A 24,409-nucleotide genomic window follows, 5' to 3' on the forward strand; every position below is an offset into this window, starting at 1 on the left:
AACAGAAGACAGGTTTCCTGTAGAGTAAATTTTGTGTCCTTTGTAAAGGAGGGAGGCATACTAAGAACCTCAAAATAGTTCCCAAAAGGTATTAAGGGTAAAAATAATTTTTTTATATTTTCATTTTTTTGTTCATCCATCCATCCATGTATCCCTTCACTCAGCTATCCACTCACCATCCATCTATCCATCCATCCGACCTGCCCACCCATCTGGTATCCAGAGCAGGTCTCCCATGTTTATTAGTGAAGAGGACCCAGTTTTTATTTCCCCAAGAACTAGAGCATTAGTAGAAAGACTGCACAGCTGGTATCTCTTTCCTCCCTTATAGGAATGAATAAATTGTAAAAACAGGGTAGCCATGTGACTGTTGGACAGTTACTGAAGAGGACTTCAAGTTTGGCCATTTGGGGCTCTGCCTCAGAATACACATCAGGGGATGTATTTTGGCCTAAACTACCTTTTTATTGCCTTTCAACATCCTTGGCAACTGGTTCTTTCCTTCTAAAAACAGAGGCTTTGCACATCCCCTGAAGGCCGCATTTCTTGTGTAGGGCAACTGGATCCTCTCTTTGGGGTTGTTGTGGGGGCTGATTCTTTTCTAAACAGCATTATAATTGAATTTAGAGTGTTCTAGTGATTAATAGCATTATTAGCCTTCCAAGAACTTTCAAAAGATGTCAACATTCTACCTTTCTAGTTGGTTGTCTTAGGCTCCCTTGGCTGAGTTGCAAGAGAGCCAACATCTTTTTTTTTTCTTTTTTTTTTAGTTTTTGGTGGATACAACATCTTTGTTTGTATGTGGTGCTGAGGATTGAACCCGGGCCGAGCGCGCACTACTGCTTGAGCCACATCCCCAGCCCGAGAGCCAATGTCTTCCAGGGACAATTCCCTTCCCCACCCATCCTCCCTAGTGCCCACTGAGAGTTCTTAGCCCCCTGGTGCTGAACGATTGGAGCTCTAAATAGTGTGGTAACTGGAGTTTTGCTCCCTGTGTATTCCTTTTAAAATCCAGTTGTCATTGTAGACAAAATGTCTTGAACTTGTGCTTATATCCTAGAAACTTTGTTTAAAATATTTATGATTAGCTACTTTGGTAGCTAGTGTACTCAGAAAAATGTCTTTTTTCAAAAAATTGCAAATCAGTCTCCTTTCAACAAAATCCTATTGAAAGGAAGAAGCATTACAAGGACAGTGGGTGGCTACCAAGATGGGGTGTGACAGCTGCTCAAGTGGCTCTGAATGCAGGGCTGCGGACTTGGGCCCTGCTGTCCTGGCAGTCCTAAGGAATTTTGCCATTTGTCTGGTAACTGAATTCAGGCTTATTTGCTCAGTACTCCAAAACTGACAGGATGACTTGGAACCTTGAGAGGCAGCTGTGAATTCTGATTTGTTTTTCCAGCTACATGGATACTCTAAGAAACACCCACCCAGACCCCATGGTTTCTGGACATCTCCTTTTTAAAAAAAAAAAAAAAACTTTAAAAAAATATTTTTACAACCTTCTCTCTTAAAATCAACTTTATTAAAGTGGAATTTGATTGACTGATTGATTGATTAGTGCTGGGGATCAAACCCAGGGTTTCATGCATGGTAGGCAAGTATTCTACCACTGAGCTACATCCCAGCCCAGCTAGATTTTTTAAGTAACCACTGTGTCACCTTCACCACCGTGTTTTCTAGTCATACTATTTGTTTCCTGATGTCTTTCCAAATACCATGGGTTTCTGTCACTATTAAGTAATTACAGTAAACCTTCATAGTGGTCAGAACCTCCAAGGGGGTTCACCTTATGTCCATATTCATGGAAAGTGTCTACTCTTACTTTACACCTCCCCAGTAGCAGTCAGAGAAAAATATACAGCATAGTGAAATATGTTTTCCTGAAATGTTGGGATGAAGGGACTTTTAAATAGTGTACCATTAATCAGAAGCTTTTTTTTTTTTAAGGTTACATCTTATGCCAGAAGGCAAACACAACCTGCATTTACGTTTTGCTAATGAATTCAACAAGTTAGCAGAAGACTTCTTACAATGAAAACGCCCCTCAGAACTTTTGTGTCTTGGTGGTTCCTTAGCATGGGGCTTGAACATGTCATTGCCTTTAACATAATGTCCTGAAGCTTGGAAACTCCCTGCTTTATATCACAGCTCAGTTCACCTGCTTTCCCAGGCTCTCTACCCAACAATGTGATTGTAAGCAAACAGGAATAATGACTGTGGACAGCAGTTTCTAGCTTTAATCATTATAAAGATGAAATCTTATTTTTAAACATTAACTTGTGAGTTTCAATCATTGTCTTAAAAGTAAATTTATTTTCAAATAAACTTTAAGGGGAAGTTTTGTGGTGTTCATATCTGCTATTTTATGGCATACAATTTATTTAAGAAATAAAGCTGTATTTGTCTTTGATTTATCACATTGTCCAAAAAGAACAAAAACAAGAAAATCCTTACCTAAGACCTCCATTCTAGAGATTCACTAGGAATTTGAACCCTACCAAAAAAGGGAAGGTTTGCCTCATCCCCACATTGCACTCCTTGATCACTTTTGCAAGCTTCATTTATTTTGACATTCTGGGCCGGTGAAGATGAAAAAACACGTGTTTTCATCTCTACCAAAATATAAGAAATGCTATTAATTAAGAGCAGTGAATCAAATCTTACCTTACTGATAAGAGTAAACTCTCAAACTTTGTATCTCAGAAAATTTAGGGGAAAAATAAATTATCTAAAGGGAAAATAAATGTCACAGGTTTTATACACATGCTTTTTTATTAGTATAGATATCTTAACAGACAATACTGTCATTTTTAGAGGAGATCCACATTATCACATCAACAGTGAATTTCTGACAGAGGCAAAACTGAGCACCATAGTATACAAATAGAAAGACCATGCTGGAGGACAACAGTAGTTCACTAAGGATGCACAATTTATTTAAGTTCTTAAGCCTCGTCCTCGCCCTCCTCCTCCTCGAACTCCCCCTGTTCGTCAGCAGTGGCGTCCTGGTACTGCTGGTACTCGGACACCAGGTCATTCATGTTGCTCTCGGCCTCGGTGAACTCCATCTCGTCCATGCCCTCGCCCGTGTACCAGTGCAGGAAGGCCTTGCGCCGGAACATGGCCGTGAACTGCTCCGAGATGCGCTTGAACAGCTCCTGGATGGCCGTGCTGTTGCCGATGAAGGTGGCGGACATCTTGAGGCCCCGCGGTGGGATGTCGCACACGGCCGTCTTCACGTTGTTGGGGATCCACTCCACGAAGTAGCTGCTGTTCTTGTTCTGCACGTTGAGCATCTGCTCGTCCACCTCCTTCATGGACATGCGGCCTCGGAAGATGGCAGCCACGGTCAGGTAGCGGCCGTGGCGCGGGTCACAGGCGGCCATCATGTTCTTGGAGTCGAACATCTGCTGGGTGAGCTCGGGCACCGTCAGGGCGCGGTACTGCTGGCTGCCCCTGCTGGTCAGGGGTGCGAAACCCGGCATGAAGAAGTGCAGGCGGGGGAAGGGCACCATGTTCACTGCCAGCTTGCGCAGGTCTGCATTCAGCTGGCCAGGGAAGCGCAGGCACGTGGTGACCCCGCTCATGGTGGCTGACACCAGGTGGTTGAGGTCTCCATATGTGGGCGTGGTCAGCTTCAGGGTGCGGAAGCAGATGTCATACAGGGCCTCGTTGTCGATGGAATAGGTTTCATCTGTGTTCTCCACCAGCTGGTGGACAGACAGGGTGGCATTGTAGGGCTCCACCACTGTGTCTGACACTTTGGGCGAGGGCATGACGCTGAAGGTGTTCATGATGCGGTCTGGGTACTCCTCACGGATCTTGCTGATGAGCAGGGTGCCCATGCCTGAGCCAGTGCCTCCCCCCAGAGAGTGGGTCAGCTGGAAGCCCTGGAGACAGTCACAGCTTTCTGATTCCTTCCTGACCACGTCCAGGACCGAGTCCACCAGCTCGGCTCCCTCTGTGTAGTGGCCCTTTGCCCAGTTATTTCCTGCACCACTCTGGCCTGCCAGAGGAAAAGAAAATATTAGCCACAGACACATAAGGAATTCTGGATTCCTTATGTGGTAGAAAAGGTAGAACTAGTCCTAGATAACTTTTAGACAGTGTTTTAGATTTGCTTTTGTTACCTTATTTTTTTTAATTATTTTTTTCAGTTGTTGATGGACCTTTATTTTATTCATTTATTTATATGTGGCACTGAGAATTTAACTCATGTGAGGCAAGCACTCTACCACCGAGTCATGACCTCAGCCCTGTTACCTTACTTTTTATTTAAAAAAAAAAAAAAAGTTATCAGTGACCTTCAAAAACCCTAGCATTCATACTAAGGTAAAAAAGGAAGTTGAAGACATATTCAACAAAATCCAAGTGCTTGTAAAATTAAGAACAGACCTTCTGTAAACACTCTAATTAGGTGCAATTGAGCAGGCAAGGGGAAGGCAGGATGGGATCAGAGAAGAGGGGCTCTAAGCAGCTGTCTACACCTTGGTCATAAGCTGTGCTACTGGCCTTTGGCTCCTTGAAGTGGTTACTTGTGGTCACCTTTGAAATTACCTGTAGCCTATAAGCCCTGTTTGAAGCTCTTCTTGCTCTTTGTTCTTTCCCTTTGGAGGCTGCTCTGTAATGGAGGCCACTGCAGTCTCTGCAGGCTGATATTCATCTCTGAGCTGTCCACAGAGGGACCAGAGACACCACCTCCCCTAGACTGAATCAGGTTAGGCCAGGAGTGGGGCTATCTGTGGACACAGTCTCCCCTCAGCACTGAACTCTGAGAACAGTAAAGTGTGTGGCTATTAGGAAGAAGGTGAGTCACTTGGCCAGCTCCCATGGACCATGAGGACATACCGAACACGAAGTTGTCTGGCCTGAAGATCTGGCCGAATGGTCCCGACCTCACTGAGTCCATGGTGCCAGGCTCCAGGTCCACCAGGATGGCCCGAGGTACATACTTGTTGCCTGTGGGAACAAGAGCTTAGACCTGGGCTTGACAACCAAGGCATGGGCAAGACTGTGCTGTATGCGGCTCTCACTGCACAATTCATTACAGAAAATTCCAGCATTTGACACAAAGGGAGGAAAAAGAAAAAGGAGATGCTGAACATGCTTAGTCATGCCAAACATGCAGGAGTCTTAAGGAACCAGTAAGCTCGTTCTTTTTTTTTTTTTCTTTTTTTGCAATTTGTATTTTCCATGAATATGCAAGAAGCATTTGTCATTCATATGCTCCTAGGACATTTCCTCTACCCACATGTGGAAAGCAAGGTTCACATTCAAATACTCACCAGCAGCTTCATTATAGTACACGTTGATTCTCTCTAGCTGCAGGTCACTGTCTCCATGGTAACTGCCAGTGGGGTCGATGCCATGCTCATCACTGATGACCTCCCAAAACTAAAATGAGAGAAAAAAAAATCGCATTTTGACACAGAATTCTGTCACCAAGGCTGACTTGGAACAGCAGCAATCAGAGTCCTACAGCCTCTATTTCCTGCAGCAGCTGCTGCAGAGGGGTTTGGAAATCCGCAGAGTATCAGCCACAATATGGCTGCAGACTGAAAAGCTGGTAGAGAAACTGGAGGAGAGTGCAAGTAAATCTCATTCTATGTAGAAGTGGACTCAGGGACTGTCATTTCAGGTAGGGCTGAATGTCACTTCATCCTGGCTGATGGATGAATGCTTGCAGGACAGTGAAACAGGTGGCCCCGCCCCCATCCCCTGCTCCACAGCTGCCTCCAGGGATCCTTGACTCCTGGCACAAACCCCACGCAGCTTACAACAGGGTAGTTTTATGCCACTGACCTACATATTGGCCTCTGTGCTCTGACCCTGGCAGGGAATAGGCAGGCAACGGTAGGCAAGATCCTGTCATGGTGCCAGGCAGCAGTGGAAGACATTTGCCATCATGACGACTTACAGTCCATTGTGAATTTGTAGCAGAAAAGGGGGCGGGGAGGTTGGGGTGGGCAATATGGCGATTTTGAAAGAGACCACGTCCTTGTAAGGGCGCCCGCCCACAACTATGCACCATGCCCGCTGCTGCCTCCCCACTGCGGTCGGGAATTACAGCCCCCACCCATGTGGTCACCTGCCACACAGCAGACGAGAAAAACCATCACGTTATATGTCATCACGTCTAGACAGTACCCATGTTGAGACTTATCTAACACCCTTCTACATGACAGCCAAAGAAAAGCTTCTCTAACATCTGTCAGTTCAATGACATTGCATTTTTTCATTCAAACGACAAAAACATACAAATCATATTTCACACGAGCCTAAGGATGGGTACATGTTACTGTGGCCCCGATCCAAATTTCAGAAATTAATACACCCAGAGGAATACCAACTGTACCCTGCAAAAGGATTGTATCCCAAGGAAATTTAAAGGGTCCTGATTAAGGGCACAAACAGCTGCGTAGCATCGCGGCAGGTTTGGGTCTTCCACAGGCCCCACCCAGAGGCCTCGGGGTGGAATGCAGCCCGGGGCTTCCTCACGCTCACCCAGCCCCGGTCCCAGCCCCGACCCGCACCCTAAGGGTCTCTGGCCCTGGTCCGCGACTCCTCCCGGCCCCCTCCCCGGCAGCACGCCCACCTTGGCGCCGATTTGGTTGCCGCATTGGCCAGCCTGGATGTGCACGATCTCACGCATGATGCCGGCGGCGGAGCGGGTGGTGGCGCTGGCCCTCGGAGCTGTGCGCTCGCGGTAAATCGGAGGGCTAAGGACAGCGCTGAGACCGCCGCCAGCCCCCAGCTCGGGCTTTTATATCCCCAGACCCGCCCGGCCCACAGTGACGTAATTAGGGGCGGGGATTTGGGGGCGGCGCGGTAGGGACTGCGGCACCGCGAGAGGGAGCTGGGGCGCGGTGCGAGGTGCGGGGGCGCTCGGGCGCGGCACTGCGGCCGAAGGGTCCAGGGAGGGCTCCCAGCCTTGGCAACTGGCGGCCAAGGGCGGTGCCCAGACCTCCGGCCAGGTCTGCCGGCGCCGCCTCCCCATCCAGGGGCGTAGCTGCACCCCTGGGTGGGTCCTTAGTCTCTTCCTGTCCCCCTCCCACCCTGCCCACCCTGAGCCCCGAGGGGGGCTGGAGATCTGGGTCCCGAAACCAGAGGAGGAACTGCTTCCAAACACCGTCCTCGCCTCTCAGGGGCGAAGAACATTTGGGGTTCCCTTTTGGAATAGGGATCCCAGAGTTGAAGACGCTTTTTCAGTGGGGTCTCTAGCTCTTCGTCAAGGGCTTCTGCATCCTGGGCAGGGTCCTGGATGCCAAGCTGCGTTCTCTTTCTATTCTGGGTGGGAATTCTTGGCTGATATAAACGCCCGGAGGGGCGCAGGGCGGGGAGGAGGGTGGGGGGTGATGGGACTAGGGCTGAGAGGGTGACAGGCAGCCGTCTTCAAGGACAGCAAGGTGGGTAGGTTTTCACCTCTATAAGGAAGGCGCTGGGGAGGGGCTAGGAAAAGTGCTTACTGCTGGATTTATCACATGTCTGCTTTGGGCTCTTGGGTCCCTGTGAAGGCCTCTTAAATATGGAAAATCCCGGAGTGTGTGTGTGTGTGTCTGTGTGTGTGTGTGTGTGTGTGTGTGTGTGTGTGTGTGTCAGAGAGAGGAGAAAGGAGAAATATAATGGCCGCGTTGACGTGTCAACCCATATCCTCACATACTTTATTTTATTTTTATTATTTTAAATATTTATTTTTCAGTTTTCAGTAGACCCAACATCTTCATTTTATTTTTTATGTGGTGCTGAGGATCGAACCCAGTGCCCGGCGCACACCAGTCCAGCTCGTTATCGCTTGAGCCACATACCCAGCCCCATCCTCACACACTTAAGATCTTTCAGTCCTCAGGGAACCTTACAGACCTGTGAGTTCATTAGCCATTAGAGACATGTGGCTGTTGAGTGCTTGAAAGTAAGGCCTCTGAATTGAGATGTGCTGTAAACTTAAAATACATACCGGCTTTTGTGGGATTAGTGGTTAAAACAGTGTAACATACTTCATTACTGACTTTTAAATACACTAAATATTGATTAGAAATCAAAACGATAATTTGGGGGTATACTGTGTGACATAAAATATTTTAAATTAATTTCACTCATTTCTTTTAACTTGTGAAAACTAGAAAAAGTTTATGGCTCATATTCATGGGTATTTCTATTTACCAGCACTATTCTAGAATAAGCATTATTACTTTCCCAACTTCACAGATCAGAAGGTAAGGCTGAAAGACCTGACCGGCCACAAAGCCGGTAAGTGAATGAGTCTACATTCTTTCCACTCACTTGGCACCAGCCTAGGTGAGTTTCAAAGGTTTGGGCAGGATGAGGTCAACACCAACCCTAATTAGTCTCCAAGATGATGGTTAACAGGGGCAGGTGAACAGGAGCCTCCACCTTTTCCTCTCTAGAGCCAGTTTCTCCAAATACAAAATGATGATAATTACAGGTGCCCTGGAGCCAGCATTGTGAGCAGGAAATGAGAAGCTATATATGAAAGTGGGTCGAGTTTATGGGGCAAAAACGCCTCCATAAAGCCCAAGGTGAGGCTGTCATTATAAATATGAATCCCACTTGCTATATCCATAGTTGCTCCTTATTAGAGATGGAAGTGAAAAGCCAGTCATCCATGAGTAGAGGCTTAAACTGTCTTCATTAGCCCTGCTTTAGGAAGCCAGATTTCTGGGGTCCCCCCAGATACGAGCAGGTGCCTGGTGCCTTCTCTCAGGTGGGCATGGATGTCCTAGACTCCTCCTCTCTCCCCTCCACAAGCTGCTGGGCCCCTTCTTGACAGCTGTCTCATTGATGCTATTCTCAGTGTTGTAGGACTTGGCCTCTACCTTCTTCCACCCCTGCCTCCAATTCCACACCATAGCCCTTCACCATCAGCTAGGGGCTTCCAGAACCTCCCCAGAAATGGCCCTGCTCCTGGTGACTATCGCAGATTACACAGTTGCACAAAGATTTTCTGGAGATAATTGCTTGTTGGACTTTGTTGTTTGATTCAAGCTGGAACTTAAGGCCAACAGAAGCAGAGAATGAGACATGGAGTGATGTTACGGGGGTCATGGGGTCTGCTAACAGGTGGGCATTTGATCACCTACCATGGAGTACCTGATCACCCCATGGAGGGAACACACTCTGATGCCATTCCTGGCTAAGCCGTTCAACAAGTCACTTCACCTCTCTGAGCCTGTATTGCCATATCTGGAAAATGGAAATCTATGATTGCTACATTGTGTGGCTATGAGGCACTGTATGGGCTCTGAGCATTGAGTGACAGACAGACAGTAAACAGACAATGATGACACGGATTAGGGCAGGCCCAGCACCTGAGGACTGTCTGCTTTGTGGATGGTTGGCCGTGAGCGTTCTTCCCAAATCTGCCTGCTCCTGCCTACGCCTCTTCATGCTGGCTCTTTGTCCTCCTCCTTCCCAGCACCGCCCCTGATGTGTATTAGTATATAATCAGAGAAACACACATGCAGATGTTCAAATAATGCCTGCCCTGCCCAAGGTGACTCATTTGAGGGCTGTGAGTTCCTGCTTTCCTCTCCAGTGTAAATACCCCAACCCACCACGCTGCCACAAAGCAACACTTTTTGTATAGTACTGAGCAGATAATAACAGGAGGAAATGGAGCCAACTAGTTCTCTTCTTCCCTATAATAGGCATCTAAAGAGCATTGGGGGAAAATAATTGGTTTTCTCTCACTCTCTCCCTTTATCTATTTATTTGTCTTGGTGTCTAAAAAGGAGCAGCTCTGAATTCACAGTAGCTAAACTATGGAACCAACCTAGATGTTCACCAATAGAAGAATGGATAAAGAAACTGTGGTATATATACACAATGGAATATTACTCAGCATTAAAAGAAAATAAAATTATGGCATTTGTGGGTTTAATGGATGTAGCTGGAGAATATTAATCTAAGCAAAGTAAGCCAATCCCCAAAAAGTAAAGGTCGAATGTTTTCTCTGATTAGTGGATGCTGATCTATAATGTGGGAGGGAGGCATGGGAAAAATAGAGGAACTTTGGATTGAGCAAAAGGGAGGTTAGGGAGGGGTTATGAGGGTAGGAAAGATGGTGGAATGAGATGGACATCATTACCCTAGGTACATGTATGGTTGTAAAAATGGTGCATCTGTATACCGTGTATAGCCAGAGAATTGAAATGTTGTGCTTCATTTGTGTATGATATACTTAAATGGATTCTGCTGTCCTGTACAACTAAGTAGGACAAATAAAAATAATAATTAAAAAAATCCAGAGAACACTTAAAAAAAAAAAAAAAGAGCAGCTCTGCTGGCAGTTGGGCAGGTGATGGAAAGGGACACTGATATCCTCCAGCCACAGGTCATTTCCTGCTTTAGTCTTGAGGTCACCAGCAGTGTTTCAGCTCCATCACTCTTACACCGAAGGCACTGTGATGACAAAATTCAGACTAGAGAATGCATTCTCAGTGGAAGATGTAACCCCACATGCCTTTTATGGAAGGACTTGGGATCTTACCCTTCTCTTTGCCTGCCCTTCATCTCCACCTGCCCTCAAAGGGCTCCAACAGGAAGGGTTCTGGTGAGGATGCTCTAGGGAAAAGTGCCCTGTGAATACATAGCATGTTAAGGGTGAGGATTACTGTTGATTGATGCCCTATTTATAGGTGACACACATAATATAGCTGAAATATATCTAGTCAGTCTAATGAGCAGGGCCTTGAGATTTTGAAAACTTTAGTTTTCTCTACAGAATAATGAAAACCTAAGAACCATAATGGCAATAAGATTATTTCCATTTTTATAAAACAAGCTCACATCCTATCTGTTGGACTCCTTAGAGAAGGCCCAGAGAACTGGATACCCCAGTTTCTCTTGCCCTTAAACCCATCCAATGATGCCCCACTACTACTGCTTAATAAAAAGCATCTGTGAAAATGGAAGAATGTTTTAAAAAGCATTTAAAAAGCTTCCTTTTAAAAATATAGTATAAACCTGAACCTCAATTTACATTACTTTCAGGATGTCAACTTCACCTAAGTTTGCAAATTTTTGCATCAGATGACAATAATAATTTAGAGTGAATAGATAGTAATGTTTTTAAGCCACCCTTTTTTATACCAGGGAGGGAACCCAGGGCTTTGTGCATACTAGGCAAATGATCTACCACCAAGCTATACCTCCAGCACCCTGAACATCCATTTTTAATAAAGATACCAGTCTGGGCCTTTCAAAACTGAAGATGCTACTCCTGGTTGGATATCAAATTCTCTTTAAGCTTTACCCCTCAAAAATGTAATTGTGGGGGCTGGGGTTGTAACTCAGTGGTAGAGCATTCACCTAGCACATGCAAGGCCCTGAGTTTGATCGTCAGCACCACCTAAAAAATAAATAAATAAACAAGCAAAATAAAGACATTTAATAAAAAAAGAAGAAGAAGTAAGTCCTAGTGGGAAGAAGTTAGGTCATTGGAGCCTGTCCTGGATGTGGATAGTGAAATCCTAGCCCCTCTTCTTTCACTTCCTGGAGAACTTTGAGGTACTTCTTTCACCCTATTAGTCTCTCATAATGTACAATGCCACCACAGGTCCCAAAACAAAAAGCAAAAAAAAACATGGACTGAAACCTCCAAAACTGTGAGCCAAAACAAGCCTTTCCTCTTCATAAGTTGTTTATCCCAGACATTTTGTTACAGCAATAGAAAGCTAACACAATCACTTTCTCTGTGATTCTCTCATTAGGTAAAAATGTTCCCTCCTCCCTGTACTATTGCACTCTCCTCTCCCTCCCTATTATCCTCAGCCCTGGTGCTTGAGGTTGTTCACGACAAGGAGGTATTACAGTAGAAATGAACAAGCAGCAGCACTCCTAAGTGGGGAGTCTAGGCTCCATTTGAATCTTCTCCACTCGCCAAACCCTAAACCTCTGCAGGTCAATGGGTACCTCCCTGCCCATGGATTTGGCCTGTTCTTTGAAGTTCCAGGACCCTCTGTGGAGCTCGGTCCTGTACTTTCCAACTGTCTGGCTCCCTCCTTGCCTACTCTCTGAATACAGGCTTTTTCCACATTTCCCCGAGATCTGGGTTGCCAAGGAATCTGGGTGGGGCCAGCCCTGCTGCCCTCCACCAGGCCAAGCCAGTGCCAAGAGTGCTGGTCATTGCTCCAGAAGCCCCAGAGCCCAAGATCCGCTCTGTTTCACTTTCAAGGCAAATGGCATTTATGGAAAGGTTGACGTCAACATTTTCCTCCCTGTGGCAAGGAAGCAAGTTAGACTGTGTAGAGCCTAATAATTCTACCTTCTGCTGAGAGTGCGCAGGGGCAAGGTTTGCAGCAATAGGTGCAGGCAGAAAGGGGCGGGGTGGGGGATGGGCTGTAGACCCCCAGGGGTCCCTGGCCCGGTGACTGCTGCCTTGGCTGCTCTTCCTTGAGGGTCTTCCCAACTAATCCAGGCCTAACCAGTATCCCACCCCCTGCTGGCATTTAAATAATGCCCCACCCTGCTCACCATGGTCTCAAGAACAGTCTTTGCAGAGGGAGAAGGTAAATTCATGAAAGACCTAGGGAAAGTAGCACTTAAATTTGGAAGGCTAAATTTTTTCCAGCTATAAAAGAACATTGATTTTCATTTCTTTTAAAGGTGTTTATTAGACCTTGAGCATTTAAGTTATGAAAAGATCCAGACTCCAGGGGCGGCCTCCCTTGTGTGGCTGGGGACCTTCAAAGGAACTCCAAATTGTCCCTGGTTCTGTGGTTCCTTCCTTTGTTTCCCATAGTACTTGATTTGACTGTGTAGAAATGATGTTCCTTGTCTATCATCAGTTATTTATGCCTAATTGTTATGTAGGCATGATAATAGGCATCATTTTAAGATTAAATTTGTTTTTTTAAAGTTGGTTCCTCATATTTGTGGGTTCCCCATCTGTGAGTTCAACTAATTGTAAATCAAATGTATTTTTTTTTAATTGTGTACTGAATATGTACAGACTATTTCCTTGTCATTATCCCCTAAGCAATAGCATAACCACTATTTACACAGTATTTGCATTGTATCAGGTATTATAGGTAATCTGGAGATGATTTACATTATACAGCAAGAAGTGGCCTGTTATATGCAAATATTATACCATTTTATGTAAGGCACTTGAGCATTTGCAGATTTTGGTATCCACTGGGAAGGTTCTGGAACCATTCCCCCTTGGATACCAAGGGATGACTATATTTGATGCCACAAATTCTGTTGCTAATAATGTGATACCATGAAGAGTTTGCTGCAGGTCACTGCTGTGGGCAGCAAGGTCTCAACCCAAGGGATCTGTAAGAGACAAGGTAGAACAATTCAGAGGTGGCCTACCAGAGAGGCAGGGATGCTAGGCTACTTAGCCTCCAATCTGTCCTTAAACAAGTCCTCCTTCCAAAGAAGCTGACCAGGCTGGGCAAATGAGTCCTGGGGCAAGTTACAATTGTTTGCAGTGGGAAGCCATCAGCGTGTCCATGAAGAGTGAGGAACAAAGACATATGGGGGTGGGGGTGGGGTTGTCCAACAATGGCTGCTACAAAGACATTAGCTAGAAAGTTTCTTTACAGCTCCAAAGATGTGGCTTTTAGTCACTGTGCCTGGTGCTGGCTCTCCACATATCATACCTGTCTTATTATCTTTCAGGGACCTGCTGTTCCCATGCTGGCCCATTAAACATTCCCAGTTCCTCTCTGACCCCAATGAAACAGGATTTGGGAATCTTTCTAATCTAGGCAGTCACTGGACTCAGGATTGAAGGAAAAGGCCCAAGCTGTTCTCAATTGTTTCATTGTCCTTGCTGGAAGCCTGTAAAGATGCAGGTCTGACCACGAAGGCCTCATCATAATGGTGACTCAGAGGAAGCCTTGCTAGTTCTTTGAAGAGCTGCTAAGAAATATCTCACCCTCCCCACCCTTCTGCTGTTAGCTTTGGGATGCTAGAGAAGGACATGACCTCTGCTGGGTGAGCTGGGGCACCGTCAGGGCGCGGTACTGCTGGCTGCCCCTGCTGGTCAGGGGTGCGAAACCCGGCATGAAGAAGTGCAGGCGGGGGAAGGGCACCATGTTCACTGCCAGCTTGCGCAGGTCTGCATTCAGCTGGCCAGGGAAGTGGTGACCCCACTCATGGTGGCTGACACCAGGTGGTTGAGGTCTCCATATGTGGGCGTGGTCAGCTTCAGGGTGCGGAAGCAGATGTCATACAGGGCCTCGTTGTCGATGGAATAGGTTTCATCTGTGTCCTCCACCAGCTGGTGGACAGACAGGGTGGCGTTGTAGGGTTCCACCGCCGTGCCTGTCACTAGGCGAGGGCATGACGCTGAAGGTGTTCATGATGCGGTCTGGGTATTCCTGGTGGATCTTGCTGATGAGCAGGGTGCCCATGCCTGAGCCGGTGCCCCCCCCCAGAGAGTGGGTCAGCTGGAAGCCCTGGAGACAGTCATGTTATGCTCAAATTCAGGACCCCCCTAAAAGACCACCAGAGACCAAGATGGATGTAAGCAGCAAAGAGGTGTTTATTGCTAGCTAGCTCTGTCCTCTGCACTCACACAGCAACTGGTGACGCTGAGAGGCCCCAAGCCCAGGGTTTGCAGCACTTTTATACCTTCTTTGGGGAAGGCAGGGACTTCACATACATCATAGCATCTCTTAGCAAATCATCACACACCACGGGAAAATCATAAAACAACTCTAAAACATGATTAGCACATTCACTGGCAGGAACAAGTTGGGTAATGGTGATTGGCTAGTACAAGAGGGGGATTCATTTGAACTTATTGGTTCAAAGGGCATACATGCTGAACTACATGGTTTCCCAACATGTTATCAACCACCTTAAACTACTGGGAGGGTCATCTGGCATCCCAGGTATTTTCCCTGTCTCATGCTGATTGGTGGTTGCTAGGGGGTTGCTATCGGTCCTCACCTAGCCTGAGTCAGGGATACCATCTCTCCTGTTATTTGTAGATAAACAACTCAGCAGGGTGGGTCTGTGCTTAGGAGTGCTCTGTGGGTCTTTCCAAGGACAAGGGTCACGCCCCCTTCCTTGGACAGGCTTTGCTCTGAGGTAGAGGCTGGTTTTTCAGTCAGAGCTTTCTGACTCCTTCCTGACCAGGACCAAGTCCACCAGCTCAGCTCCCTCAGTGTAGTGGCCCTTTACCCAGTTATTTCCTGCACGGCTCTGGCCTGCCAGAGGAAAAGAAAATATTAGCCACAGACCCATAAGGAATTCTGGATTCTATCATTTGGATTGTGGTGGAAAAGACAGGTCTAGTATCAGATGGCAGGTTCTTCTTCTTCAAATATGATTTTGTTACTTAAAGAAAAAATTTTAGTGTACTAGTGACCTTCAAACTCACTGGGTTGGGAGGGATGGGGAATTATGATCAATGGATACTAAGTTACAGTTAGATGAAAACCGGTGTCTCTGGTATGCTATTGATCATAGGGTGTGTATAGATAATAATATTTGGTACTTTTCAAACAGCTGCAAGAAAGAATTTTGAAAGTTGTCACCGGGCTGGGGATGTGGCTCAAGCGGTAGCGTGCTCGCCTGGCATGTGTGCGGCCCGGGTTCGATTCTCAGCACCACATACCAACAAAGATGTTGTGTCCGCCAATAACTAAAAAATAAATATTAAAATTCTCTCTCTCTCTTAAAAAAAAAAAGAAAAAGAAAGTTGTCACCATAAAAAAAAAAAAAAGATACAATATAGAGGAGATGAAGATGTTTAACCTTCTTTAAACATTACACAATCTAACATGTATTAAACATTAGATGGTAATCCATTAATATGTACAAGTTTTATATTTGTATGTATTAGTTTTAAAAAATAAAATTAAAATAACTTTTTAAAATTTTTAAAGATTCAGGGGGGAAAAAACCTGGGATAAAGTTTAAAAAAATTGAGGAATAAATAGGGTGCCTTTAACAAAATCCAAGTGCTTGTAATACTAAGAACAGAACCTTCTGTAAACACTCTAATTAGGTGCAATTGAGCAGGCAAGGGGAAGGCAGGATGGGATCAGAGAAGAGGGGCTCTAAGCAGCTGTCTACACCTTGGTCATAAGCTGTGCTACTGGCCTTTGGCTCCTTGAAGTGGTTACTTGTGGTCACCTTTGAAATTACCTGTAGCCTATAAGCCCTGTTTGAAGCTCTTCTTGCTCTTTGTTCTTTCCCTTTGGAGGCTGCTCTGTAATGGAGGCCACTGCAGTCTCTGCAGGCTGACATTCACACACAGAGGGACCAGAGACACCACCTCCCCTAGACTGAATCAGGTTAGGCCAGGAGTGGGGCTGTCTGTGGACACAGTCTCCCCTCAGCACTGAACTCTGAGAACAGTAAAGTGTGTGGCTATTAGGAAGAAGGTGAGTCACTTGGCCAGCTCCCATGGACCATGAGGACATACCGAACACGAAGTTGTCTGGCCTGAAGATCTGGCCGAATGGTCCCGACCTCACTGAGTCCATGGTGCCAGGCTCCAGGTCCACCAGGATGGCCCGAGGTACATACTTGTTGCCTGTAAGAACAAGAGCTTAGACCTGGGCTTGACAACCAAGTCGTGTGCTGTATGCGGCTCTCACAGCACAATTTATTACAGAAAATTCCAGCATTTGACACAAAGGGAGGAAAAAGAAAAAGGAGATGCTGAACATGCTTAGTCATGCCAAACATGCAGGAGTCTTAAGGAACCAGTAAGCTCGTTCTTTTTTTTTTCTTTTTTTGCAATGTGTATTTTCAATGAATATGCAAAAAGCATTTGTCATTCATATGCTCCTAGGACATTTCCTCTACCCACATGTGGAAAGCAAGGTTCACATTCAAATACTCACCAGCAGCTTCATTGTAGTACACGTTGATTCTCTCTAGCTGCAGGTCACTGTCTCCATGGTTATGCCAGTGCTATTCGTATCGCTGATGACCTCCCAAAACTAAAATGAAAAGGAATCGCTTCAGAGCCTGGAATCCTGTCACTGAGGATGACCTTGGAATAGGGGTTACCATAGTCAGTTGAGTCCTAGACAGTGACCAGAGAGCTGCTGGCCCCATTTCCTGCAGCAGCTGCTGCAAAGGGGCTTAGAAATCTGCAGAGCATCAGCCATATTGTGGCCACAGACTGAAAGGCTGAGAGAGGCAGTGAAGGAGAGAGCACAGCAGATCCCCTTCTGAGTGGAAGTGGATGCAGGGGAGCTGTCACTCCAGGCAGGGCTGAATGTCTCTGCATCCAGGGATGGATGCCTTGGCACAGCTCTCAACTGCACAGTTTTATAACACTGACATATATTTTGGCCTCTGGGCACTAACCATAGAAAAATGATTGGGTTAGGTTGGAAAGGAATCTGAGATTACAACTGGGCAACAGTGGAAGGAGCTGCCAGTAAGACTACAAACCCCATTGTGAACTTGCAGCAGGAAAGGACAGAGGAGACATCTTTGTACAGGTGCCCGCCCACAACCATGCACCATGCCTGCTGCTATCTCCCCACTGCAGCCTGAAATTATAGCACTGCACAGTGCTGTCAGTTTCCATCTCACAGATTGAAGAAGATCATTGTGTACATGTCATCATGTCTAGACTGTGCCCATGTTAAGAGAATCTATCTAAATCCCTTGTCAATATGACTTTATGGTCAAATAAAAACAAATCCAGTTTTAGATAAGAAGAAACTGATTAAAAGGAACACTTTGATTGGCCGAATGCTCTGGTCTCAGTAATGTGAAAGTACTCAAAGCCAGATAAAGGTGTTTTTTAATAAGGATTGATGAGCAGGTCTCACACAAATTTTGTGGAGACCGGGGGAGCCAAATGAGTGAGCAGAAGCAAGGTGGTAAGATCAAGTCTCTTCCACAGGAAATATTATTCTGTATAGTCAGTTGATTCTGAGACCAAGATGTTAAGGGCACAGTGCTTAGGAGCAAGTAAAACTTTAGGGGCCTTAAGCAAGGATAAATTCTGACTATGGTTTGGTGAAGCCAAAGTAGTGGGTAAGAAATGGGCAATTGAGTCATTCTTCCATTGCTTCAGACCCACAAAAGTCTACCATCATATGCCGTCACGGGTGGAATAGGCTTCATTGCAAAGCTGAGGTTGGTTCAGTTGGCTCTTGTGTGGGTCAACCTCCACGTTCCCGCTGTTCCTGCGGAGCCAGCTACTATCTGTTGCATAAGTTGCTATACTGTTAGGTTTTAGAAGGTCTCAGTGATCAGGCATTTACAGAGAGGTATACACAGAATATAATAATAATAATAATAATAATAATAATAAGTACTAAAAGTTATATTAAGAACAAAAGAAAGATTTGAGGTGTAAAAGGAGCTAAGTGTGAAGATCCTACAATGTTGGGCCTGGAGCATCGTTAAATATACAAATGAGGGTGACAGTGACGATTTGATGAATTTCCTGATTTGCAATCTGAGTATTTTGGGTGATGGCGGAGACATCAGAGAGGTCTATGGGGACACATGCACAACATTACTTCTAACTACACAGTCACAATATCCTTTGGGAAGCTAGGATCATGGCCAATGCCAGTCAGTTGCTGGGGACTGACCACAGGAGTTCCTCAGGTCTCTAGTGACGTTGGTGTCTTTGGTAAGATTGTCCATACTTCTGGCAGATCATGGACAACATGGGAGTCCTGGCGAGCTTGAGAAGTGGTCTACAGTCAGCAGCTCCAAGGACAAAGCATATCATCCGTGATCTCTGGTGACATCATGTTTTCTCCATTTCCTCCCAAATCTTACCTTCTTGTTCTATGGTTTCTTAAGAATCAGGTGGAGAAGGAAGATCACAAACTCTTTTCTGGGGCTGAGATTCTGTGCTTCAGCTTGTAGACATAACATGTTTTTGTAGACCTTTTGGATTTTCCAGTGCCTGGCAAACCTAAATCAGAGGTAACAGTACAGTTAAGGTGAGAAAAGAAGGTTGTCTGGTTAAAGATTTGATAAGGGCTAGTAAGACTAAGTTTTATTCATATCTCGTCTAACTATCAGGCACGCTTCTACCTTTTCTGTCTAGTCCCTTCCCCATGAGATTCAAGAGATAATATCCACCCAAATCTTTCCCCTCTCTTATGGACAATGTCCCAAATCCAGTGTATCAGAGTTTCCTTATTTAAACTTCCTTAAATTCACTTCTATGAGCCTCCTCACACCCAGGTCTGTTCTCATGAGGATAAACAATACCTACAGCATGCATCCCTAGGATCAAGGTGCTTCAGGGGTATCCTGATGATGGAATTTGGATGCACCAACTGGGATATCCACAAATGTGCACCTAAGGCACTCTAAAAACTCTGAATACCAAAGATCAGATGAGCTTCCCTGGTTAGTAATATTCTATGCATATCATCACACATTGACATGCCTTGATTCCACAAGATATCATGAACTCCACCTTTGTTATTCCTCTGGACTCTGCCTAAGGCACTCTTTTTTACTTGAATCTTTCTCCTATTAAAAAAAAATTATAACTGTTGACTGAGGACATAGCTCAGTGGCAGAGTACTTGCTTAGCGTGTACCTAATAAACACACATGCACACCCACACACACACACACACACACACACACACACACACCATAACTATGAACATACTATTTCTAGTAAATACTGTGAATCTTTCTAGCAAGTTATCAAGCCCGTGGGTGGTCTTGGGGACCCTTGAATTTGCAATCTGTGTTAGAAGTAAGGATGTTCTTGAGGACTCTTGCCTCTAACTTCACAGTTGGTGGAAATGTTTCACAGTTGGTGTCAAAATGGGACTCAACAGACCCACCCCAACTCACTGAAACATGTGGTCAGAGGAGAGGTAAAAAGAAAGAGTGGAGGTGATGAACCTTTGGTTCCTGAATGGCCACAGAGTTACTGATGGTATAGAATTGGAGCTATGCTGTAATGAGTAATTGGAGGCTGAACTTAGAAAGGAATTTAGAATTGATGGATATAAATCCTGAACAGTGGGTTCAATGGATTCAGAAGGAAATGAAAAGTAACAAGAAACAAGATAATACCAGTTGCTTGGTTATTATTATTTGTAATAACTAAAGTGAAAGTAAGAGAGTATTGGGATAGATCCTGAGACTGAACCAGGCTTGGATTCTGGTTGGGCCAAACTAGAATCACTAACCTCAGTGCTGCTACCAAAGAGAATAGAGATGCTAAAGCAATAGGTAAATAGATTTGCAAAAGACATCTGGCTTTTGCCCTTGGCTCTTTGGAGGTAATCTCTAAGCCCCTGGAATGTCCTTACTAGTAGGAGTATCTTTCTTTGCTTGAGGGCTTTGGCCATTGGACAATTTGATTAATGATGGGGGCTTTGAACCACTTGGTTTTATTTCTACTCTCCCAGGAACTGGGATTAAAGGTACTAGCCCAACCTCTAGAAAGGGATGGACACTGAGGGTCAGACATGTAGACAGGCTTTGGTGAGGCCCCAGTAAAAACTCTGGACACGAAAGGCTCAGATGAGCATCTTTGGTTGGTAATACTCTGTGCATATGGATGCTGTGGATGGGGAGGAGCAGTTAACATTGCCCAGGACTCCACACAGAGAAGAGAGCTAGACCCTCTACATTTGGACCCCTCTTTTACTCTACCTCATATGGCTCCTCCTTGGCTGATTTTTTATCTGCACTTTTCCTATCATAAGCTGTAACTGTGAGTACAATTTTTAGTGAGTCCAATGAGTCCTTCTAGCAAATTATTGAATCTGAGTGTGGCTTTGAGGATTCCCTCAAACTTGCACTTGGTGTCAGAAGTGAGGGCAGCCTTCTCTGTGGAGGGTGCATACTGTCTAAAACGTTATAGTTGGCCCTAACTTAGAGAAGGGAAGAGGAGAATATTTACAGGCTGAATGCTGAAACTTGCAGCCTTCTATTCACTCTCAGAATGCCAGCAGTGGGCATAAGATGCAGGACATTGGTGTAGTAAGATCTGATGATGGGGACTAAATCAGTTAGCTTTTGCTGTGTGAAAAAAACACCCCCACATGTAGTGATCACAGCTTTGCAGTTTGGCTGGGTGGCTGTTCTGTTCTGGGCCAGTTAATTTGGGGCTTGATGTTCTGGGATAACCTCGCTGTCGGGCTGGCAGTTGGCATGACATGTGCTAGGACAACAGCCACGCGTCCTTCATCATCCACCAGGTTAACCTGAGCTTTGTGGATCTCTAGCTGCAGGAGAAGGCAATTCCCAATCCCCAAATTCTTCTCCTATCTTTTCTTGGCCATTTGCTAACATCCCATCTGCTAAAGCAAATCATGTGGCCAAACCCAGAATCCAAGAGATGGAGCAGTAGACCACAATTCTTGATTGACAGAGCAGCAAAGAAAGATTGCAAAAGAGTATCTATTAGTCAGATTTTTCTAGAAAAAATCAGTGAAGCCTGAAATCTGAAGGGCAGGCTAGCAGGCTAGAAACTTGGACCATATTTCTATACTACAATCTTGATGGAATTCTTTTTCAGGAAGCCTTTAATTTTACTTATAAGATCTGACTAGATGAGGTTCACCTACATTATGGGGAGTAATTTGTTCTATTTAACACAAACAATATAAATGTCCAATGGTCTATAAAAATACCTTCACAGGAACAGGTAAACTGGGCACAATAGCCTAGTGAAGACAACACAAAAAAATTCAACTGTGACAGAGTGGATATTCAGGGATGGGAGGATGTAGTAACTGATTCAATTCATACACTAACATTCCCAAGGGAATGATTAGATAGAACACCCAACATTCACCCATTGACCCCTGTAAGTCAAAAAACTCCACCCATAGGCTCAGAAATTCAATTAGCTCCTTAGTGTCTATGTCTTAGAAATAAGCAGGCAACGAAAAATTATTAGAAGCCTGAAGAAAACTTCTATCATGAAAGAAATCCAAACAAACAAATAAAGAGGATAAGAAATAGGGTGGATATTATGCAGGGAGAAGGGAATGTCTTTGAACATTTCACAGATCTCCTCAGAGAAGACAGATTCACAAGTGAATCCATGAAATAAAAGTAGAATTAATATAAAAATAAATTTAGAGAATAAAAATATTTCCTAAGAACTTCAGAATATAAGAGCACAAATAAAAGCTTAAAGCATATACTGGAAAACAAACAAATCGTCTAGAAAGAAGAGTAAGAAAAGAAGGGAATGAGAAATAGGAGAGAACTGGTAAGAATAACCTAAGAGGTCCAACATCAGATGGACAGAAACTCTTCAGAGAGCTGGAATGGGGTGGGGGGAAAGGCATGGGAAGGAATATGATCTTATAAGTAGATCTAGAAAAATGAGTGAAGAGTTTCCGTTTTCAGATGCAATTCTCATTGTTGGAGTCTATCACCTTATAATCTGGATGCATGCTGTAGTTACTTTGAAATTGTCTTGAGTCAGTTTCTCAGGGTCTGAGTCAGAGATTTACACGTGAAGCATGTCAGAGGTTGAAGGAAGAATTGCAGAAGCCAGGAGCTGAATTGTACAGTCCCAATGATGGTCTCGATCAATCCCAAAGGGATGCTCTGGAGCTCAGATAAACCTTCCGAGAGAGGTCACAAATTGAGGCAAGGAATACATCTTTGTGCTTCCCCCACAATGACCAGTCTCTATGTGCAAGCTGTCCCTGAGGAGAAGGCTGTGACTTTGGGTGAGGCTGCTCTTTTTAGCTGAAGGCAGCTCCAGGAGAGGATTGTCCTGAAAGCTGTCAGTGTCTGTAACTCCTGGCAGCAGGAAGATGACAGCCTCAGAGCCCTAAGGGGGTGTCTCGTGGTCCACATAGCATCCACTTTGTTAATTAAACTGGAAATTCTAGTTTCAACTCTCTGAAGTCTTTTTTTTTTTTTTTTTTTTTTTTTGGTGTGGGCTACTGGGGGATTGAACTCAGGGGCACTCAACCACTGAGACATTTCTAGTCCTAATTTGTATTTTATTTAGATTCAGGGTCTCATTGAATTGCTTAGCACCTTGCTGTTGCTGAGACTCGCTTTGATCCTCCTGTTTTAGCCTCCCAAGCTGCTGTCTATGAAGTTTTTTGTGTACATCTGGCTAACAACTTCTACTGCATGACTTTAATGGTAGTCTGCTTGTAGGAAGGATATGCTCTGAACCATCCATGACATGCCACAAGTTATATGGAGGACTCAGCCCTGACTAGGGGGACAGGGCCAGGAGTGACCACAGTAGCCTGTGATTGGAGTGTGGAGTCTCTCCAATTTGAAAGAGTAACATTAAAAGACCCATCATTTCTGCCCAGGCCATTAATATGGATTTTATCAGTAATCATGCCGCCATATTGCTCTTGCTATCTCTCATTTGGGTCTGAACTTGAACAGAGAAAGATCAAGCTCTTAACAAGGAGCTTCAACCCATACTGTGCAATCGAACTTATTCAAAGAGAATCAAGTGATAAAATTTAAAATTTACTGAACTGATGAATTCAAAGTGTTTGCATCTTCAATAATCTCTCAGTTTACAAAAGATTGATCATCTATTACCCCATGGCGAACTTAAATTTTAAACCTCACTCCAGTGAAAAAAAAAATTGAATTAACTTCTTATTCATTACGAAAATGGTTTCTATATCATGTCTATATCCTATTTATCCAATGACACCCACTAAGGGCAGTGTGCTGGTGAGGTGGGTAGGAGAGAAGGGAGGGAATCCACACTGAGTGCCTCCTGGGTTCCTAAACCAGCCTCTCTCCCTCCCTCCCTCCCTGTCTCTCTCTAACACACTCACACAATTATTTCCTCCTCATATGTGAGAAAACCGGCTCAAAGGGGTTAAGAAAATGGCCCCCAGCATCACACAATACCAGCAATGGCATCTCCTGCCAGAGACAGCACATTTTCTGGAGTTTCACATCTAAGCTGTTTCCTAGGCAACCAGCTCCCAGCCTCCAGGACTGTGCAGAAACCAAGAGGAAGGAGGAATCCAGCCAATGTCTATTCGCCCCCTCATTTCCTGCATTGACAATGCTGTGGCCCTTTGTCAGGGTGTTAATGTGGCGAAAACAAGGAGCCCAAAAGCTTGTCCGTGGGATTCTGTTTCAAATGAGATGTTTCCACTCACTGAAGGACCAGATTCATTGAGAATCTTGCTCATCAAAGCCTTGAGCCTGTTTCTATTTTTAGTTACTCCCCCTGCCTTTCCTTTTCTCTCAGGCTTTTTATCCTTGCAGCCTGGAGTGAGTCTTTATTCACATGAGCTGGGCCCTTGAGAAATGCCAACTTCTCATCCCCACCCCCCTGCAGAGCCTCCGCTAGTCCTTGGACCTGTGCATGTGCAGTCGGGGACCAGGGCTGAAATGTCGGTATCCTAGGACCTGTTCATCCTGGCATAGGATCTTTGCTTATTGTGCTCCATCCTGTGATGGTCACTGCAAATGGCTGTGGGGACTTAAAGAATTTGTTCTTT

At 45.0% G+C, this 24,409-nt stretch overlaps 2 protein-coding genes, 1 long non-coding RNA gene and 1 pseudogene across 11 annotated transcripts in view; 1 reads left to right on the forward strand and 3 right to left on the reverse strand.

Moving 5' to 3' along the window:
* The window catches only part of Bphl (biphenyl hydrolase like), a 30,391-nt gene extending 28,051 nt beyond the window's left edge, over nt 1-2,340 (forward strand). For 6 of the 8 annotated variants that reach the window (XM_078020478.1, XM_078020480.1, XM_078020482.1 and 3 more), the window contains one exon: nt 771-2,041. In XM_078020478.1, the coding sequence (XP_077876604.1) occupies nt 771-924 (154 nt within the window). In that variant the 3' untranslated portion in view covers nt 925-2,041. Of the gene's footprint in view, nt 1-770 lie in introns of all 8 variants that reach the window. The other 2 variants (XM_078020479.1, XM_005327506.5) reach the window with 1 other exon arrangement.
* Nucleotides 2,341-2,756: 416 nt separating this feature from the next.
* On the reverse strand, nt 2,757-6,762 carry LOC101963042 (tubulin beta-2A chain). Its single transcript, XM_005327508.5, has 4 exons — nt 6,599-6,762; nt 5,289-5,397; nt 4,852-4,962; nt 2,757-4,009 (listed from the first exon to the last, which is right to left on the reverse strand). The coding sequence occupies exons 1-4, from the start codon at nt 6,653-6,655 to the stop codon at nt 2,949-2,951; spliced, it is 1,338 nt and encodes a 445-aa protein (XP_005327565.1). The 5' UTR covers nt 6,656-6,762; the 3' UTR covers nt 2,757-2,948.
* A 7,151-nt stretch (nt 6,763-13,913) lies between these two features.
* Nucleotides 13,914-14,447, reverse strand: LOC144365823 (tubulin beta chain-like; annotated as a pseudogene).
* Nucleotides 14,448-14,494: 47 nt separating this feature from the next.
* Nucleotides 14,495-22,004, reverse strand: LOC144366325 (uncharacterized). Of its 2 annotated transcripts, XR_013425342.1 has the most exons (3): nt 18,748-19,258; nt 16,836-16,934; nt 14,495-16,522 (listed from the first exon to the last, which is right to left on the reverse strand). It is a non-coding gene; the product is annotated as an uncharacterized LOC144366325 (long non-coding RNA). The 2 variants fall into 2 exon arrangements; XR_013425341.1 differs by having other exon boundaries at nt 16,836-22,004.
* Between the last annotated feature and the right edge of the window lie 2,405 nt (nt 22,005-24,409).

This window comes from Ictidomys tridecemlineatus, chromosome 8 (genome assembly GCF_052094955.1).
Source record: "Ictidomys tridecemlineatus isolate mIctTri1 chromosome 8, mIctTri1.hap1, whole genome shotgun sequence".
Taxonomy (NCBI): Eukaryota; Metazoa; Chordata; class Mammalia; order Rodentia; family Sciuridae; genus Ictidomys; species Ictidomys tridecemlineatus.

What these genes read in the sequence shown, in the direction of transcription:
- LOC101963042 (XM_005327508.5), bottom strand. Translation starts at nt 6,655, where the DNA reads ATGCGTGAGATCGTGCACATCCAGGCTGGCCAATGCGGCAACCAAATC. An exon ending in GTACTATAATGAAGCTGCTG is followed by an intron (nt 4,963 to 5,288) that starts GTGAGTATTTGA and finishes TTGTTCCCACAG; the next exon opens with GCAACAAGTATGTACCTCGG. An exon ending in GCCAGACAACTTCGTGTTCG is followed by an intron (nt 4,010 to 4,851) that starts GTATGTCCTCAT and finishes TTCCTCTGGCAG; the next exon opens with GCCAGAGTGGTGCAGGAAAT.